The sequence below is a fragment of the Carica papaya genome, chromosome 3 (assembly GCF_054855325.1).
Source record: "Carica papaya isolate Zhongbai chromosome 3, ASM5485532v1, whole genome shotgun sequence".
Classification (NCBI taxonomy): Eukaryota; Viridiplantae; Streptophyta; class Magnoliopsida; order Brassicales; family Caricaceae; genus Carica; species Carica papaya.
Genome location: NC_142311.1, coordinates 34,183,524 through 34,202,252, shown reverse-complemented (window position 1 = coordinate 34,202,252; position 18,729 = coordinate 34,183,524). Strand labels below are relative to the sequence as shown.

Below are 18,729 nucleotides of genomic sequence, written 5' to 3'. Positions count from 1 at the left end.
GATTCAATGGAGAACAAGTTCTCTTTCCGATAAATATAGAGAATGAATGCTCTCTCAAGAATCGCATTCTTCACTTGGGAAGCAAGATATAGACGTAGTTTGATCATCGACGTGTTCATGAGAAGGAAAAAAATTTTAGTGACCGTGTGTTATCTTTATAAGTGAGTGGAAAAGACTTATTATCATATTTTACTACAATATCTCACAATATATAAATAATAATATATAACTTATGAGTTATTAGACAGTAATTGTGTAACAGTTTAAATTCAAATGTCGGTGGATACAGATGTTTGTATACCATTTTCAACTAGTGAAATCAATAGATATTATAGACATAGCAGTACTACATATATGATATTTAAAAAAGAAGTTATGGGCACAAAAGAGTATTAATGGTAAAAAAAAAAAAAACACTTATGACTTCTTCCTCTTATTATCTTTTTGGTAACATTAAAAGAAATGAGAATAAAAATTTTTAAAAAATAGAAGATGACGTTAATCATATTAAAACTAAATAGTATTAAACCTCGGATTTTTTTAAGTATGAGCAAATTCTTTATATTTCATAGAAGATTTAAGTAGTTTTATTGATTGAATGTTTAACATGTAAATATCTTATGTACATGGGTTGACACCCTCTCGGTATTTATAATTAATAATAAATAAATACATAATATACTTTGAATCCCTTAGAGTTGAAAACTGCTCTCTCTAAATGACTTTTCACCGCTTGACAAAGGCACAACGCTGCCGTGCTTGGATGATGATCGCTTGACCAAGAATGTGAGAATAAAGGAACGTCTCGATCGATTGATATAGGCGGGGACAGACGTTAACGCCACAACCTTATGCAAGAATGTGGAAGAGGCTAGTGACATGGACTTGACAGAATCAAAGGATGAGGAGCAAAGCAGGGGACTTTACAGGCACTAGGAGCGTAATTGGGTGTCCTTCAAAGACAAACTTACTAATGCAAAACTGGTGGAAAGGAAGGCTGACGATTTTAAAATTATAGATGAGGATGTGATACTGGCATCAGATGGGGAATACTTGATAATGACCTTCTCGGATAGGGTCCAAAATTACCTGGCTCAATCCATGAGGAACTCAGCGGTTGTTCATCTGTTGGGCAAAGCCATCGGCTACCGGGCTTCTCCTCAACCGCTTTCAAAGCCTCTGGCGGCCTGCGGGAACATTTCAACTAGTTGATCTTGATAAAAATTTTTACCTAGTAAAATTTACCGATCCTAATGACTACTCACATGCACTGACTGGGGGGTCCTTGGGTCATCTATGGGCACTACTTAACGGTGCAACCACGGATGACCTCTTTTTTAGTCGACAAGGACAGACTTACTTCGGTGGTTACTTAGATTTGCTTTTCGGGGTTGCCTATCCAGTATTACCACATGGGGGTGTTGAGAACCATTGCCAAGACAATTGGTTCGGTGGTGAGGATTTATTATAACACGAAGTCAACAGAGAGGGGGAAGTTTATGCATCTGGCCGTCTCAGTGGACCTTACCAAGCCCCTGGTTTCCAAAATCTGGATAGAAGGGCACCTTTAACGGGTGGAATATAAAGGGCTTCCAACGATTCGCTTTGAGTGCGGCTGCTGTAGCCACCTCTAAGAACACTGCCCTAGGAAAACCACGGAAGTCCTGGCTAAAGAAGCCACTCAAGGTGAAGGAAGGAATCAGTTTGTGCCACTGCAACTGGTGGTAGAAAGAGAAAATTTCAGACCTTAGATGCAGGTGATGAAGTGGGGACGGAGGAACAACAAAAAAGGAAACGACTCTATGAAGAGGAATGGCTTCGGATTTGCATACTATAACGGTTTAGGATCCCGCTTTGAGCTGATTGCAGAGATTGGGGAAGAAGATAACATTAATACTGATTTGTATACAGAATTAGAGGGATTATGCGTGGGGGGTGTTAATGTTGAGGAATAGAGGAATTGAAAGTTAGGCAATCTCGGTGAGAGGGTGAAAGATGAGGAATAGGGTTTTAATAGCATGAAAAAATTAGAAGGAAGTAAGGTCGAGGGGGGCCGGGTTTTTGAATATGGACAGGGCCCCTGTAACACGCCCGTCGACCCAAGCCTAGAAATGACTGGAATGCCTGGGACTAAGCTGCTTGTATCGGGTAGGCCGAGTGATGAGAACATGGTTCTCCTAGTCAACCTAGACCCGACGGCCTCGATAAATCATGGTCAAACTCTCCTTGACCCGGTCAGTCACTCGGTTATCTGGATCGAAGATTGGGGTGCAACGACCTCCCAAGATGACCTTACCAAAATTAGGGAATCCGACACTTTTCTGTCAAATTCTCGCACCTAGAGGAGGGTTTAGCCTTCGGATTGGCAGTGCTCAGGAATCTGGGTGAGCAAAATATCGTGTCGTGACCATAAGGTAAAGAAGCGGAACGATGAGGTCTTGGATGCATCGACGTCTTCGGCGACCGATATCCTGAGTTGTGCGCGTGTGGGAATGAGCGTGGTTGACGCCTTGACGGCAACCAGAACGAAGTCCAGCCACGTTGCTGTTGACGATTAAAATTTGTCTTGGGGTAGGGTTTTGTATGTTTTACTAAGTTTTTTTATGGACTTAAGAATCTTTACTTGGAATTATCAAGGTGTGGCTAATCCCAAAATCAGCTGCATTCTTTAAGCATTTGTCCGACAACACAAACCGTTGATACTCGCTTTGATGGAGCCGCACGTTGCCGGGAAAAAAACGGATAACATTATTGGTCGCCTTGATTCAAATTCCTCTAATAGGGTGGAAGCCCATGGCTTCGCTGGAGGTATTTGGCTTCTATGGAATGATTTGGTTCGGGTGGAGATTCTGGGGAAAAATGTCTAGTTTATCCATACCCAGATTCATTACAATGGTAGTGAGCAAGGTGTCCTCTTTACTACTGTGTATGGGAGTCCCTAATCACAGAAGCGTCACTACCTATGGTGTCATCTCTCTCAACTTAGTAGTATAATCCAGGAACTTTAATGGCTCGTCTGGGACTTCAATGCAATTATTGAGGGATCTAATAGACAGGGTGGAGCCATTCGTGGTAGTGGTGGTTGCCCTCTCTTCTCCCAGTTTATCGGCCATAATGGCCTCTCTCAGCTCGACTTTATGGGACCTAAATTCACTTGGCGATGGGGAACTCTGCTCCAACGCATTAATCGGGCCCTCGTTAATTCATCATGGCTTGACAAGTTTTCGGACTCCTTCGTACAACACCTTCCTAAGATCTAGTCTGATCACAGACCTCTTCTCATCTGTTCTAGGATGCACCATATGTCAAGCTCCCTGCCTTTTTGTTTCCTTGCCGTTTGACTTACCCACCTCGGGTTTCCTATTTTTACTCGGAGAAGATGGGAAGGAGGTGCTTCATTCTAAGCTACTATGGATAACTTTCTCACTACACTAAGACTTGGAACACTATGGTTTTTTGTAATATATTTCGTAGGAAGAGGCGGCTAATGGCTCATATCAATGGTATCTAGAAGGCTCTTGAATCTTCCTTATATGAGTATCTGAGTAGGTTTGAGGCATCTCTTCGTCATGAACTCGAGGTGCTCCTCTTATAAGAGGAAATCTATTAGTTGTAGAAGTCGATGTGTGAGTTCATCTCTTTGGGGATAAGAATACTCGATGGCTAGGCGGCGACACAGTAGGATTTTTATACTCTAGGACGAGACGGGGAATTGGATCTCAGATGAGAGTTGGTTCAGCCACATGGCTATTGCATTTTTTCAGAACTTATATTGCGAGGAGGCGCCTAATAAGTTTGTTTTCACTATTCGAGGTAGGTTCCTCGCTCTCAGTTCTGACACTGTCGCTGTCCTGAGTAGTCCTGTCACTAGGAAAGGGATTTGGGTGGCTTTTTTTGACGTGAAACCCTTCAAGGCTCCTGGGCTGAACGACTTGCATACCACCTTCTTTCAGCATTATTAGGACGTTATTGGTGTTTCGGTTAATGCCATAGCTACTAGAATCTTTTAAGGCCGCCGCGAGTTAGAGCCTGACCATATCAAAACCTTAATTACTCTGATCCCTAAAGTGGATAATCCCAAATCTATAAAAGACTTCCGATCTATAAGTTTGTTTAATGTCTTGTATAAAATTATCACCAAGGTCATTGCTAATAAACTCGAGAATATTATGCCTAGACTGACTAGTGAAACACAAGTAAGTTTTGTTGAGGGCTGGAGTATCTCGGATAATATTATCATGGCCTAGGAGGTTATTCATTCGATGAAGCACAAGAAGGGCAAGATAGGTTGGATGATGATTAAAGTAGACCTGGAGAAGGCTTACGACAGGCTCAACTGGGGGTTCATTGAAGAAACTCTCTGTGATGCCAGCCTCCCCCATAATATGATTCAGACCATCATGCATTGCATCAGTTCCAGCTTCATGCAACACCTTTGGAACGGTGTGGCCATGAAGGAGTTCACTCCTTCGCGAGGCATCTGGCAAGGTGACCCCCTCTTGCCGTATATCTTTATTTTGTGTATGGAGTGTTTGTCTCAATACATCGATCAGTTAGTCCGTCATGGTGATTGGCGCCCGATTACCCTAAACGTGGGGAACCCCCAACTTTTGCACCTCTTTTTTGCAGATGACCTGATCCTTTTTAGTGAGGTCTCCAGTAGTCAGGTGCAACTTATCAATCGGGTGTTTGACAAGTTTTGCTAGAGTTCCGGACACAAGATCAGCACATCCAAGACCATCTTTTCTCCCACAATGTTGTTGATGGGGAGGTTTCCCGTATTAGTTCTATTTTTGGGTTCCAAGCTTCTAATAACCTGGGTACGTATTTGGGGGTTCCTCTCCTGCATGGTGGGGTTACTAAAGCTACCTACAAGTATATTTTGGACAATATACGTATGAGGTTTTCTGGGTAGAAGGCTACTAGCTTGTCTATGGCTGACAGACTTACCCTTGCCGAGTCTGTGCTCATGGCGATCCTAGCCTATGCCATGCAAACTGTCGTGCTCCCTAGTTCTTTGTGTTATCAAATCAACTGGTTAGTGCGAGATTTCATTTGGGGTTCCTCTAGTGGTGCGAGGAAGACGAGTCTCGTTAGCTGGCATGATATGTGCTAGCCTATCACACATGGGGGCGGTAGTATTATGAATCTTAAGAGCCGCAATAAAGCCTTCCTTATGAAAGTTTGTTTTAATATTATTGCTCAGTCGCACCTCCTTTGGGTCAAGTTTCTGCAGCATAAGTATAAGTGGGATCTTCTTGATAGTGTGACCAAATACTCTAGTCCTTACTCGCACCTTTGGAGGAAATTAAGTGGCCTTTGGAGGATGTCCACCTAGGGTTGGCTTGACACATCGGGGATAACATGACGGTGTAGTTATAGGAGGATAATTGGTTGGGGGGTTGCGGGCCACTTAAGCTCCTTGCCTACCAACCACTTGATGATTTTAGCAAAGCTCAAACAGTTAGGGATTTGGTCACTTGACTTGGTCAATAGAATTGGCACTGGCTACAGAACAAGCTCCTGACTAAGATCTTTCTGCAACTGGCCGCAGCGAGGGTTTTACAGGAGGGCTTAGGGGCCGATGTATCCTACTGGGAGTATCCTCAGATGGTAAGTTTTTTGTTAAAATTGCTTATCATATGATTACTGACATTTCTTCTCCTTTTGCAGATAAGAGGTGGAGTCTCATATGGAGTTGGTTGGGCACACAGTGTATTCAGCATTTCTTATGGCTGATTCTTAGGAGAGGGCTCCTTACCAGTGCAGAGAGGGTCTGACAACATATGGCGGATGATCCAGGTTGCATGGTGTGTGGTAGTGGCATTAAGGACGTCAACCATGTCCTGAGGGAGTATCATCAAGTGCAAGCTCTATGGTAGAAGATTATTTCGCACATGGGCACCCACACATTCTTCAGCATGACCTTTGACGATTGGGTCTACACTAACTTACAGAATCAATATAGTTGGTGCTCTTCTTTTTAGGACTGGACGACGGTTTTTAGCATCATCTGTTGGTTATTATGGAAGCAACGGAATGTCCTGGTCTTCAATGGCAAACTGCTCAGTGTGGATGAGTTGAGACATGAGTGTACATTTCAGGCTTCCAGCTTTAGTTCCAAGTTGTCGGACCACCATAGCCAAAAGAACAAGAAGTTAGTCAGTTGGCATTCGCCGCCCCTAAATTGGATCAAGATCAACACATATGGGGCCCTCTGCTAGAATAGTGACGTCGCATGTGCTGGTGCGTTGGGTCGTTATAGTGTGGGACATTGGCTAGGCAACTAGCTCCAAAAAATTGGGTATTGTTTTGTTCTCCAAGCGGAGCTTTGGGACGCTTTGGAGGGGCTCAAGCTTTGTGTGGAACCTTAGGTCGCACCGTGTTATCCTAGAGATGGATAATAACCTCGCTGTTCAATTTTTGAACAAGATGATCAATAACGAGATAGTTACTACAAATGCAAATTTCAACCTTCTGCTTGCAATTAAGACTTGGCTCACGAAAAATTGGACTGTTGGAGTACAACATACATATTAGGAGGGCAATAAAGATGTTGAGTACTTGGCAAACCTGATTTATGAAAGGCCCATGGGGGGACCATTCTTTACTACAACTCCCTCCTGTGTTCCTGAACATTCTCCGTAAGGATATCTTTGGTGTTTCCTGACTCAGACCATGTAATATCCATATCTGATTGTTTTCGTTAGCTCTCTTGATTGCTTTCCTTTATATTTAAAATAAATAAATAAATACATAATATACTTTAAATTAAAATATTTATAATGTGAATATTAATATTGAATGATAATATTTTAATATAATCATAATTTAATGATTAAGACAATTAATAGTGATTTAAAAAATTTGTTTAGAGCAAGATTAGTGGATGGGTGGTGAATAAAAAAATTATAAAATCTTTACGTCCACGTGTCTCCAGCTAATTCAACCACCACGTAACGTAGAGGAAAGGTAATGCCATAATTTTTCAAAAAGTCTTATTTATATATTTCTTTTTCCTTTTTACATAAAAATAAATTAATATCTTGAAAATTCCAAACATTTAACCTTGTCCAAGAATTTAAAACGTCGACGTATAGTACATCCAAAAGGAAGAACATCCGGATTGTTGTATTTTAATTATAATCTTAATTATAATCTTAATTTGCATAATTGGGAGTTTATAGAATACAAAAAAAAAAAAAAAACAAAGAGAATTAATTAATCAGAAGGAATCCTGATTATCCGAAGTCTTACTATTTTTGGATTGATTCGGAAGCATCTTGATAATTGACACTTACGTAACTTCGATTCCCAAATAGATAAAACACGGAAAATCTCGCAGATTTTTGTATAATCCGGGGATTCATACCATTGATGAAGAAGAATCCATGGACGCTTAGAAAATAATCTACTGTAAAGCAAAGATCAGTCGGCGTCTTCTCTGATTGTATTTATAGAACAAGAGTAGTTTGAAGCGAAGAAAGGGAGTTTAGTGTTCGATTCTACAGCAAGGAACCATGTGTGACGGAGATTGCAGGCCATTAGGCTTTCTCTTGGGACTTCCCTTTGCCTTCCTCTCTCTTCTTATCTCCATTATCGGTTTGGTTGTTTGGATAGTTGGGTCAGTCACTCACTCTCTCTTTAAAATTTTGGTTCTGGCTTTCTTCAATCCTGCCTTTATTGATTCGATTTTTACCTTCCTTTCTCGTTTTGTTTGTCATGAAATGCGAGATGCTGCTGGGTTTTAGTCCCTAGCTCTTAAATTTTTTGTTCCTTGCTTTTAATTCATTGGAGTTTTGTCACTTGTTCGGAAAATTATAAACATTTTAATGTTGGATCTGATTGAACTTGTGCAGGTTGTTGTTAACATGTCTGTGCCCTTGTTGTTTGTGCATAACTGTACTAGTGGAGGTGGCACTGGAGTTGATAAAAGCGCCAATTCATGTTATGGAGTGGTTCACTTCGCAGATCCCTTGTTAATGTTGATTTTATTCTTCTGGTATTACTTGATTTGGATATGTTCTTAGAGCTGTTAGTAACTGGAGATTTTAGATTTTGGGTTCATCCTTATGGGTAAGAGGAAAAAGAATGGGAGATAGTTTTCTTGGTTTGGACTGGCGTATACAGAGATAGATAGAGCTTTATTTCTCTGACTTTCTGGTTCTTTTTTTACATAAAGAATGAATTCTCTCTATCTCTGTGGGCTTTGCTTATTTCTAATCATCTGTAATTTTCAAGTTCTATATCTTTGATTTCTTTCCAGATTCAAGGTACAAGAGTATAGTTAGTTTAGCTTCTGGGTTTCACTTGAGTTTGCTTTCCTTTGGAAAGCTTCTCACTTACCTTTAGACTTATAAGTGGAATATATGCCTTTGGATAGCATAAAATAATAACAAAAATGAAAGGCATTTTCTCACTTGGGTACCTGATACGAGAGCTTCCTGTTAGAAAGTTGAACTTAGGAAAGGGAAATTTCCAACCTTTTGTCAGGCGTAAAAATTAGATGGTTCTTGTAGGCTGTTGGGTTAATTTACTCTACTTGACTTAATTACTAGGGCATTGCTGTTCATATGTAGAATAAAATCGTGAGTTTCATATTGAAGCAACTCTTACTGCCATTTTGAAGTCCTTTAGGGTTAAGTTTCCAATTCCTAGGTAAAAAGTGAGAATTAGAAATTCAACACTCAAAATTTCATGATGAAACTGAGTAGAGGCATTTGAAATATGAAAAGTATGAGTTAGTTCTACATAGAAATTAGATTAGCAATGAAATGATGGAATATGGTAGGGATTGAATAAAAATCGAAATAGACAGGACTTAGTTATTGCTTTTAGCTTTATTTACTTTTATTTAGCCAATCAAATTTCATTCCAAGTACTCAGGGCACTGTTCAATGCCTATCCTCTCTATTTTTCATGATCTTCCAGCACCCAATGCCCGTCTTTCTTTTGAACCATTCCATCGTTCTTTTCACACCACCAAGAACCAGGCACTAAGTGTTCATCTTGCAGGGCATTAGTATATTTGTTCACTAGTGCAAGATCCCTCTCAATTTCTAGTTTAAACCCGTCTTGTTTCCCTTGTGTACCAGCAATTCCGTGTAGATGGACTTCCAAGTTATGCCAACTCTTGAACTCTCCCGGAGGCTTCAAATACTCTGAAAGTGTAGTGTTGATCAGAAGCTCTTCACCCACATCTGCATATCCCAGCCCGGGATAGGTAGGTGCAAGATCTGGAAAATTCCGTACCCGTAAGATGTGCAGATCTCCCAGGGAGTCGCAGAGTTTTTTGAAGCTGTTATCTCCTACACGAGGGCTGGCAAACAGGAAAGCTGTGACAGGACATGGCTTTTTGGGTTGATCTTCCGTCTTGTTGTATCCATTGAAAACAATATCAGCTGCATTGAGTGTTCCCAGTGCTGCACCCAAGCTATGCCCTGTTATTGTAATGCTGATCTCCTCATTCTTGAATTTCTCAACCAGTCTCTTCACCTCCAGTAGAACCTAACACCAGCATTGGAACATTCCTTCAAATCCCATTTATGCCTTTTCTTGCTAAAGTAACTTTTGAAACAACATTTGTTTTTCCCTCTATGGTAAATGGAGATATAAAAAGAAGAGGATCTACCAGATCTAGAAGATCTTGAAGTACAACATTTTTCTTTCAGAAAAGCATATTAAAATTTTTTATTACCTGTTCCCTAGCACTTGTTGTATTAAAAGGTGATCTTGGGTCATCAGAAGTATAAACAGAGAGCCAAGCGCTAGCCACATGGGGATCTGAACCAATTTCGGGGAAAATCGTCGAAGCTGACACCAAAGGAAAATCAAAATCATTAACCCATTCAAGTGCCTGGATTGATCCTCGCCAGGCGATCAAGATATCCCTCCTGCCTAACACAGCCTTCCCTTTATCAGTGGCAACAGCAACATACCCCATCCAATTCGATTCCTTGTTCCACGCTTCTCTTGACAATGAATTCAAAAATATGCAGGCAGGCAGCTTCATTTGAGAAGTTGCATAGAAATATTTGGTTGCTTCATACTTGAAATGATTGCCTTTGGTTAATCCAACTCTAGAGAATAGGTTGGGCCTTGAATACTTGCTATCACCTGCAAATTTTGATTTTCTCTCTGAGTTGAATGCATCGTATGTCGCCTGCGCCATGTTCCCACAATGAAGGAGATAACGGCGGAGGTCCATGTCAAGAGGATACAACAGGTTCGTCCATTTGTCTTGTCCGCTAAGCAATTTCCATCTCCTTGCTATGTTTCCTGCCATTTGCTTAGCCAAGTGTTGCAGTAGTACAAGCTTGATGAGCAAATTTGATCTTGAACCCAGTCAAACTGGGAAGAAGAGCAATTAGAAGGCAGAGGGTAACATACAACATGGAGAATTATTATGTTGGTCCTGAAAATACTGATCATCCAAAAAGTGCCTACAGTTGGGTAGTTGAAAAAGATGGTGATCTTAATCATTCTTTAAATTGGACTTCAAGTATTTCTATTTTTTCAAGGTGGTGTAGATTTGTCACACCAATGGTATGGTTCTGCATTGTGTTCAATTGCAAAGGTGAGTCAACTCAGTAGAGACTAGAAGCCCTCAGCTCACCTCCTCATTTTCTTTCGGTTTAGATGTTGTACACCGAAAATTCAAAAAATACCCACAGAGACTACCATCCCAAGAATTTATAAATACCATTCCAACTCTCAAATTCGAACTCAATGACTTTGAATGATATTACCTTGCTCAGACATAGTCCAAAAGTTTATGGTAGACTTCTTTATTAAGAATTCCAGATTCATTTATTCTCTCTAGTTTGACGAGTTGTGGTAAAGCTATCCCATGATTCTACAGTAGATCATAACACCCACGACGAGACAAGAGTACATGGCAAATAAAATTACAACACATAATTCCAGCTTATTTACTCTCTCTCCCCAAGCCCAAAAAGAAAAACAAACGAAGAAAACACCCATTTCCTCACATCAAACACTCAAAATTTTATATCTCACTCCTGTTTGGTCTCTGCTTCTGATGAGTCCTGTCCCAATACAAGTCCTTTCGTTGATTGAGCTATTTCAACTATAGTTTCCCCAATAGCACCGAGTATAGATCCTCCTCCTCCTCCTCCTCCTCCTTCCTCTTCTGCCTTCACCTCTTTCTTTTCAAGCCTCTCTCTTTCCTCCTGTAATCAAATTTCATTAGTTTCAACAACCACAACATAAATTAACTCTTACCCTTTATACACACATATATATACCTGTGTTTGTTCACTTGATCTCTTAGTTGCTATCTCTGCCTCTTCTTTCTTCCTACCAGTGTACTCCTTCATGCTGTCGCCGCTGCTAACTACAGCTTCCTTAGCAGCACTCAATGGCTTACCCACCAGCCCTGAAGCCTTCTCACCCACATACTCTGCTGCTCCCTTCAACCCTGTCCCTGCTGCCTTTGTCCCTTCTACGCTTTTCTCTGTCGCATAATGTGCGGCAGTCCAACCTGCCACAGCAGCCTTGTTCTTCAAATCCTCAGCCACTTTACCCGCATACTCAGCCGCTCCTATTCCACTCTCCACCGTCACATCTTTGGCCCCCATTGCCTTTTCCTCTACGTAACCAGTGACTTTCTTGCTAACGTCGACGGCAGTATCTTTCGCTGCTGTTGCTTTTTGAAGGGTGTAGTCTCTGGCGCTCAAAATGGTATCCTTTGCGGCATTGTAACCTTGTTGACCCTTCTCAGTTGTAGTCTCCTTGGCTTTCTGGGTACCTTCTAGGACAGTGTCTTTCGCCTGAGCAGCCTTCTCTGTGACTTGATGTGCAACTCTTTGAGCACCTCCAAGAACTGTGTCTTTTGCTTGAGCAGCTTTCTCGGTGGCGTATTGTGAAGCTTTTTGACCACCTTCAACGATAGTGTCCTTAGTCTGGACACCCTTTCCAACGACCGTGTCCTTAGCCTGGGCACCCTTCTCAACGACAGTGTCTTTTGCTCCGGCAGCCTTGTCTGTGACATACTGCGTGGCCTTTTGGCCACTTTCAAGGGCAGTATCCTTGGCCTCTGCTCCCTTCTCTTTCGCTTGCCCCGAAGCTCTTTGAGCACCTTCAAAGACTCTGTCTTTTGCTTGAGTAGCTTTCTCTGTGGCATATTCTAAGCCCTTTTGAGCACCTTCAACGACTGTGTCTTTTGCCTGTGTACCTTTCTCTCTGGCATATTGTGAGCCTTTTTGAGCACCTTCAAGGACAGTACTCTTAGCCTGGGCACCCTTGTCTGCAGCTTGCTGGGAAGCTCTTTCAGCACCTTCAACCACAGTATCTTTTGCTTGGGAGCCCTTCTCTTTAGCATACTCAGCTGCAGAGCCAAGCTTGTCACTCGCAGCTTCTTTGGCCTTGTTGTAACGCTCCTCTGCTGCCCTTATAGCCTCCATTGATTTCTGCTGAGCAGTTCCTCTAAGCTCCGAAATCTCTTCTAAAGAAGGTTGCTGTTGCCTCTCCCCGTTCCCTCCACCTTCCGTTTCTGCTCCTCTTCTCTTAGCCTCCTCTATGCATCTCTGGTCTTCTTCATCACACACTTCAAATTTATCTGCATAATAAGGCTCTTTCTTTCCTTCATCAACTCCTTCCTCAATTGTGTCCTTTTGCTCAGCAGAAACATCCATGTCTCTGACTTTATCAGCCAGAGACTCGAACTTAGTCCCCAACTCATGGGTTTCCCTCTGTTTCCCAGTTGCGGCCAGAGACTCAAAGTGACTGGTCATTTTGGGGACTCTGTCTTTCTCCACTGGAACTTCTAGCTCAGATGTAGTGGTTTCTACACGAACGACTTGATCCGACGCCATTTTCGCTAAATCAAAACTCTCAAACAGAAAATTTCTTGATGGGTTCATGGTGGGGTTTTGTCGGAATTTAAAAAGAGAAAGTAAAGGCAATTGAAGAACGGAGAAGGGACATGTGTTGGTTGCAGAAATGCAACGTGTTATGGAGTCCAAGCTGGGAAGATGAGTCAGCCTACCTCATGATCACACGTGGGGGTGACTCTAATATGATGACACGTGTTGAGTCAACCCAGCACACGTGTGCATCCCACATAATACTTTCCTTCTTATCCAAACCTGTAGATGCAGTGTTTGCTTCAATTTCGCACCCCATTCATGGACATTTCTAAAAATAGAAATATATATACATATATATATATAAAGAAACATCATGAGTTTCAAACTCAGTTTCTACTTCCATTTAAACACAGTTGTATACCAATGCTACAACAAGAGTGATAATCTAGATTTACAATTGAAAGAGCCTCTTATTCCCCACTTGAACATGGAAAAGAATGATCCTAGACTGGAAAACAATGGGTTTTCTTTTTGAGGCTCGACTAGTAATTTAATCAACCAACTGAATCAACCCTAAATACAAATATAAATACAACATAACTGGTGTGTTTACTGCTGTGTATAGTCAGCCAAAGAGAGCCGCATAGAGGAGCAAATTCCAAGTATCAGGTAGGCCAGGGAGGCACCAATGGCTGCAATCTGTACCCGGATGGTCGCCGCTGTAAACAGAAGGGTGAGCATCTTTTCTATACTGGGAAAGTCCGGTGATGTCCAACAAATACACCGGCTTCTTTATTCTACTCAGCACTTTATTCACCACAACCCAAGCCTGTGGTGCACCACCAGGGTATCTTCCCCCAAAGAATGGCTCAGTCTGTCCGTAACATGACTCTGATGGCTCGTTCCAATCCCTGCCCCTGTTCCCACAAAGATTTCACCTTTAGAAACTTTCCCAACACATGTAAATACATATAGTGGTTGTTATAAATATACTTAACTCGTAATGGGTAGGTGAAACTCGTTGGAAAAACACCTTGGTTTTCAATGGGTCAACCTTAACGTTGACCCATCTCCCCCAAGTTCCCAACACTTGTACATACATCATCTATACATATAGTGCATATACGCATATACTTACTCGTAATGGGTAGGTGAAACTCCTTGGAAAAACACCTTGGTTTTCAATGGGTCAACCTTAACGTTGACCCATCTCCCCCAAGTTCCCAACACTTATACATACATCATCTACACAGACAGTGCATATACGCATATACTTACTCGTAATGGGTAGGTGAAACTCCTTGGAAAAACACCTTGGTTTTCAATGGGTCAACGTTGCGGTTGACCCATCTTCCCCATGTTGTTAGAGCTTTATAAAATGCTATCAGACGGTTCATATCTCTGTACAATACGTTCCTCTCTTGCATGTAATTCCACCTGCACTTCATAAGTTCAATCTCTCTGGTGTTTTTCAAGTTGAAGTGTTAGTCAAATCGAGAGTCAACTGATCTTACGGCTGGGTTCTTCCGCTGTGGGTCCACCAATGCCACGTGTTGAAAATCAGCATGTCCATCCCCTTCCATGCTTCCCCTTGCTTAATCGAATCCAGCTTCAAAACTCGTCCAACCCTTTCATTATCAAGATCTACCAGGAACTGTGATCGAAATAGCAGTATTGTAACTCTGTAATCCTGCATATAACAGGTATTTAATTTAATCAGTTTAATTTATAAACCCAATTAAGTTCATATAATCATACTTTTTGGATGATTAAATCCAAATTTTTAATTCTTGTGGTTCATAAAATTCACTATTTTTATAGAAAAAAAACTAAAGAATTTAACCCTAATATAGTACAATAATCAAATTTGAATTAGATAATCTGTAAATCTAAATCAAACCCACATCAAGAACCAATAAAAGATTTGAAGAAACTCGAGAAAGATTTGAATTTACTTTTTATAAAAATAATTTGAGTTCAGATTTGGTAAAACTCAAATCTTTAATTTTGTTTTCCACCCAAATGATTCGGAAGAGAAAATAATAATATAATTTGTCCTGTTCGATCAGAAATGTCTCCTGCAACATTAACTGTCATTTCATGAGCAGGAAAATATGTATTTTGGCTGACTACAAATTAAGCTCAGAATTAAATAGCACGAAGAAGAAAACAAAAATAGTTCATCTACCTGTGCACATGTTTGGTCTCCAAGAAAAAAAAAAAAAAAGAACTTACCGAGAAAATAATTTATTTTCATTCACTCACTCGTACCTAACAAACTACGAAATTGATGTAGAGAAAAGTGAATTTTTTTTTTTTTTTGTTGTAAAGAAAAAAAAGAAGTTTGGGGTTTAGTAAAAGTTAAAGTTTTGGTCCACCTGTAAACAAAAATGGCGACTGTTAGTGGGGTGGATTGACGCACGCCATAGATTAGACAGAGTGACCTAGTTTACTTTAGAAGATATCAACTGTAATAATTTTAGTCTCCTGCTTTTTTTTTTTTATTTTTTAGAACTCCAATCAACGACTTTGAAATCTTGGCGCAGAAAGAAGAACAAAAGAACAGTGAAAGAAAGAAAGAAAGAAAGAAATTTCCTTTTTAACTTTAAAAAAAAAAAAAAAAAAAAAAAGAGAATTTTATGGTGTTGCAAGCTGTATACAGGGTGTTGACAGAAAACCCTATAATTAATTCACTTCCAGCTTGAATGTTCAAAAGGAGAGAGGGTTTTTGAGTTGAAATTGATGGGAGTAGAAAATGAGGGTGTTGAAAGGTTTGAATCCGGGAAAATGAAAGAGAAAATTCAAGAAAGTCTACCACCAGTAATCACGTTCCCATCTTTTAATGCTTGAATATGAAAAAATTTAAAAAAAAGACAAAAATTCAAGGAAGAAGATGAAGAAGAAGAAGAAGAAGAATGAAGAAACCTGGAATGTAACAGAAGAAAGGCCTTCTCTTCTGATGAAGGAGTATTTGGAATTTGGAACGGAAGCATGAATCAAACAAACCAGAGACTGCCACATGTCTGAACTCAGTGAGTCACCCACAAACATGATCTTCTTCCCTCTCCATTTCTCCAAGAAATAAACCCCATTAAACCTGCAAATCCAATTATCATAACGTAAAAACCACCCTACCCACATACTCATACAACACACCCAACATCAATAACATACACATTTATTCATTTAGAACCTACCTGGGTAAGTTACAGAAGAAAGGTTGCCATCGATACTTGAGGTACAAATTATCCCGGCGGCCATACTTTTGGCAGTTGAACTGTGGATCAATGAAGGGGCAGGAGTAAGGGGGGTAAAGAGGGTATGAAGGGTCGTATACCCACTTGCCTCTGAACCAATTACATTTCCTGGAAGTAAACAAATTGGAGCTGAAAGTCAGGCTGTTAATGGCGGAAGCGTTGAAATGTAAGTGAAGATTCGGTGCAGAAGAGGCCTGGCCGAGTAGCAGTAATATTTGAATATTGAACAGAGACAGAAACAGAGACAGAGAGAGAAGAAGAAGAGGGAAACCCATGCTGGGTTTCGATCTCTGTTGTTTGATTTGGCCGAAATTACTCTGACACTCACCATAAACCACTGCTTATTATATACTGTAAAAAGTACAGAGAGAGAATTTGCACATGGATGAAGACTGCTAGTTTTATTTTATTTATTTATTTAATTTATTTTTTTTTTTGTAATTTTAAATATTAATTCAAGAAGATTGGATCCAATCCAAATCCAATCACAATGTTGAAAAATGGGTATTAATTTGAATATTATGATATAATAATAAAATATTGTATCATATTTTATTTAAAAATTATGAATTTTGAATAAAAAATTTCATATTTTTCTCATATACACGAATATATATATATATATATTTATCTTCTTAATTTTACTTCCCAAGACTTCATTAGTTATTTATAATAACATCTTCTTAATTTTCTACCATTAGATCTCCTTAATTTTATATAATATATTATAAATGAACAAACAACAAATTTATAATATTTAATTATGTAAAATTTAATATTTAACTAATAATATATTAATAAAATTATAACAATTAAATTGAATTTTATTTTGATTTAAAAATATTTTTTAATTAAAATAATTATAACGAGATATAAAATTTTAATTTATTTATTTTACCCAAAAAAAAAGAAACAAATTTTATTAAAATTTATTATTATAATTATAATGAAAATAACAGTGAAATAATTATTACTAATAACTTGGTTTTCCCTAAAGAAGTAATCATTGATAATTATAACTTGGATTTGTAATTTATAAATAATAAAAAAAAACTCCACCAATTTTTTAATTACACAAATTAAAAATTAACCTCACAAAAGTATAAAGTTTCAATAAATTATTCATATATGTATGTGTGTATGTATATATATATATATATATATATATGTATGTATGAACATATGTTAGTGGTCATGTGGGTTATAAATAGTAAACCATTGCTTTGCCCGCAAATTAAGCAAAAAATTTTAACTACGACCGGCGCCCATGCACTACCAAAGTCTTAAGTACAAATTTAATTCCAAATTTATTCTAAAACTTGTCCTCTACGTTTCTAATTTAATTTATTTAATCCCATATATAATAAATTTATTATAATTTTCGATAAAAATAATATTATATTTTTTTAATTAGAATAATTATAATCCGAATATAAAATCTATAGTCGATAATAATTGAATTTTATTCGTATTTATATAATAAATAAATAAGTTCGATAAGACCATGTTTAAATAAAAAAAATTTAATTAAACTATCCATAATTTTTGGTAATTTGGTATTTCTTTAATTCTAGAAGATCAAAGTTTAGTTCTTGGTACCATAAAACTATATATATATATATATATATTTATATAGTAGATTGTATTTAAAAAAAAAAATCATCAATAAAATATTTACATATTGAAGATATTTTTATCACTCAAAAAGGGTACCTTTGTTTGCCAAGATATTTTTTAAGGGTGTATGTGTCTATGTATATATATGTGTGTGTGTGTGTGTGTGTATATATATATATATATATAAGCATTCACATGGTGAAATGTACCAAGAAGGTAGGGTTAAGCTGCCCTGTTTTTTCTTTTTTTTTTTTAAGAGTTACAAATTTTATTATATAACTGTTTATCTTATAATATATAAATAACATATACAAATATATTATAAAGATAATTTTTTTTTTTTTTGGGTCAAATTAAAATTTGAATTTAATTTCGTATTTAAATTTCAAAGTGTTTATAAGTTTTATGTGTGTAAAGTTAGTTCCCAACATATAAATCTCAGTATACTTATGTATAATATATATATATATATATTATATATATATATATAAAGATTGAGGGGGAAGTGACCATCTTTTTCCACTTTGTATTGTTATATGAAGTGCAACTTGAGAGATGAAGACTTAAGAGAAGTCAATAATGGCTTACAGCCTCGTAAAGCTGCAACCGTAGGACCTTCTTCCCATTAACATTTTCTTTTTCTTCATTACAAACAAGTAAAAAATAATCTATTCGTAAAAGTCTGTAAATCACATATTTATATCTTTTAAAAAAACTCATGAATCTTTACTATTTCTACAAATTTTTCGTGTCCGTTGAATTGATTTTATTTTATTTTATTTTTCGACACTTTTTAAAATTTTAAGAAGAATTCCTCTTAAAAAACTACAGTACGATAAAAGTTATAAGCTGTGTTCGATAATGCAATTTGTGTATTACATGATGGATTATAACAAATTTGAATCTTTGAAGTTACAAAAGTATAACCGGAACGTATATCGTGTTTTTTGGTTTATGTTTTTTGGCAGCTATCTGATATTGGGTGTATTGGGATTTAAAAATATTTTGTGATAAATGTCTATAAT

General features: G+C 38.3%; 4 protein-coding genes across 4 annotated transcripts; 1 reads left to right on the top strand and 3 right to left on the bottom strand.

Annotated features, from left to right (window-relative positions):
• The first annotated feature begins 7,213 nt into the window (after positions 1 to 7,213).
• LOC148268595 (signaling peptide TAXIMIN 1) lies at positions 7,214 to 8,197 on the top strand. Its single transcript, XM_088216721.1, has 2 exons — positions 7,214 to 7,624; positions 7,860 to 8,197. The coding sequence occupies exons 1-2, from the start codon at positions 7,521 to 7,523 to the stop codon at positions 7,981 to 7,983; spliced, it is 228 nt and encodes a 75-aa protein (XP_088072847.1). The 5' UTR covers positions 7,214 to 7,520; the 3' UTR covers positions 7,984 to 8,197.
• Positions 8,198 to 8,801: 604 nt separating this feature from the next.
• Positions 8,802 to 10,605, bottom strand: LOC110806583 (phospholipase A1-IIbeta). The gene is made up of 2 exons (XM_022031486.2): positions 9,698 to 10,605; positions 8,802 to 9,507 (listed from the first exon to the last, which is right to left on the bottom strand). Exons 1-2 carry the CDS (start codon positions 10,283 to 10,285, stop codon positions 8,911 to 8,913), a joined length of 1,185 nt encoding a protein of 394 aa, XP_021887178.2. The 5' UTR covers positions 10,286 to 10,605; the 3' UTR covers positions 8,802 to 8,910.
• A 155-nt stretch (positions 10,606 to 10,760) lies between these two features.
• LOC110806567 (uncharacterized) lies at positions 10,761 to 13,051 on the bottom strand. Its single transcript, XM_022031469.2, has 2 exons — positions 11,268 to 13,051; positions 10,761 to 11,192 (listed from the first exon to the last, which is right to left on the bottom strand). Exons 1-2 carry the CDS (start codon positions 12,882 to 12,884, stop codon positions 11,016 to 11,018), a joined length of 1,794 nt encoding a protein of 597 aa, XP_021887161.1. The 5' UTR covers positions 12,885 to 13,051; the 3' UTR covers positions 10,761 to 11,015.
• Positions 13,052 to 13,204: 153 nt separating this feature from the next.
• LOC110806568 (protein trichome birefringence-like 39) lies at positions 13,205 to 16,426 on the bottom strand. Its single transcript, XM_022031470.2, has 5 exons — positions 16,028 to 16,426; positions 15,756 to 15,927; positions 14,345 to 14,520; positions 14,109 to 14,267; positions 13,205 to 13,747 (listed from the first exon to the last, which is right to left on the bottom strand). Exons 1-5 carry the CDS (start codon positions 16,360 to 16,362, stop codon positions 13,456 to 13,458), a joined length of 1,134 nt encoding a protein of 377 aa, XP_021887162.1. The 5' UTR covers positions 16,363 to 16,426; the 3' UTR covers positions 13,205 to 13,455.
• Positions 16,427 to 18,729: the final 2,303 nt, after the last annotated feature.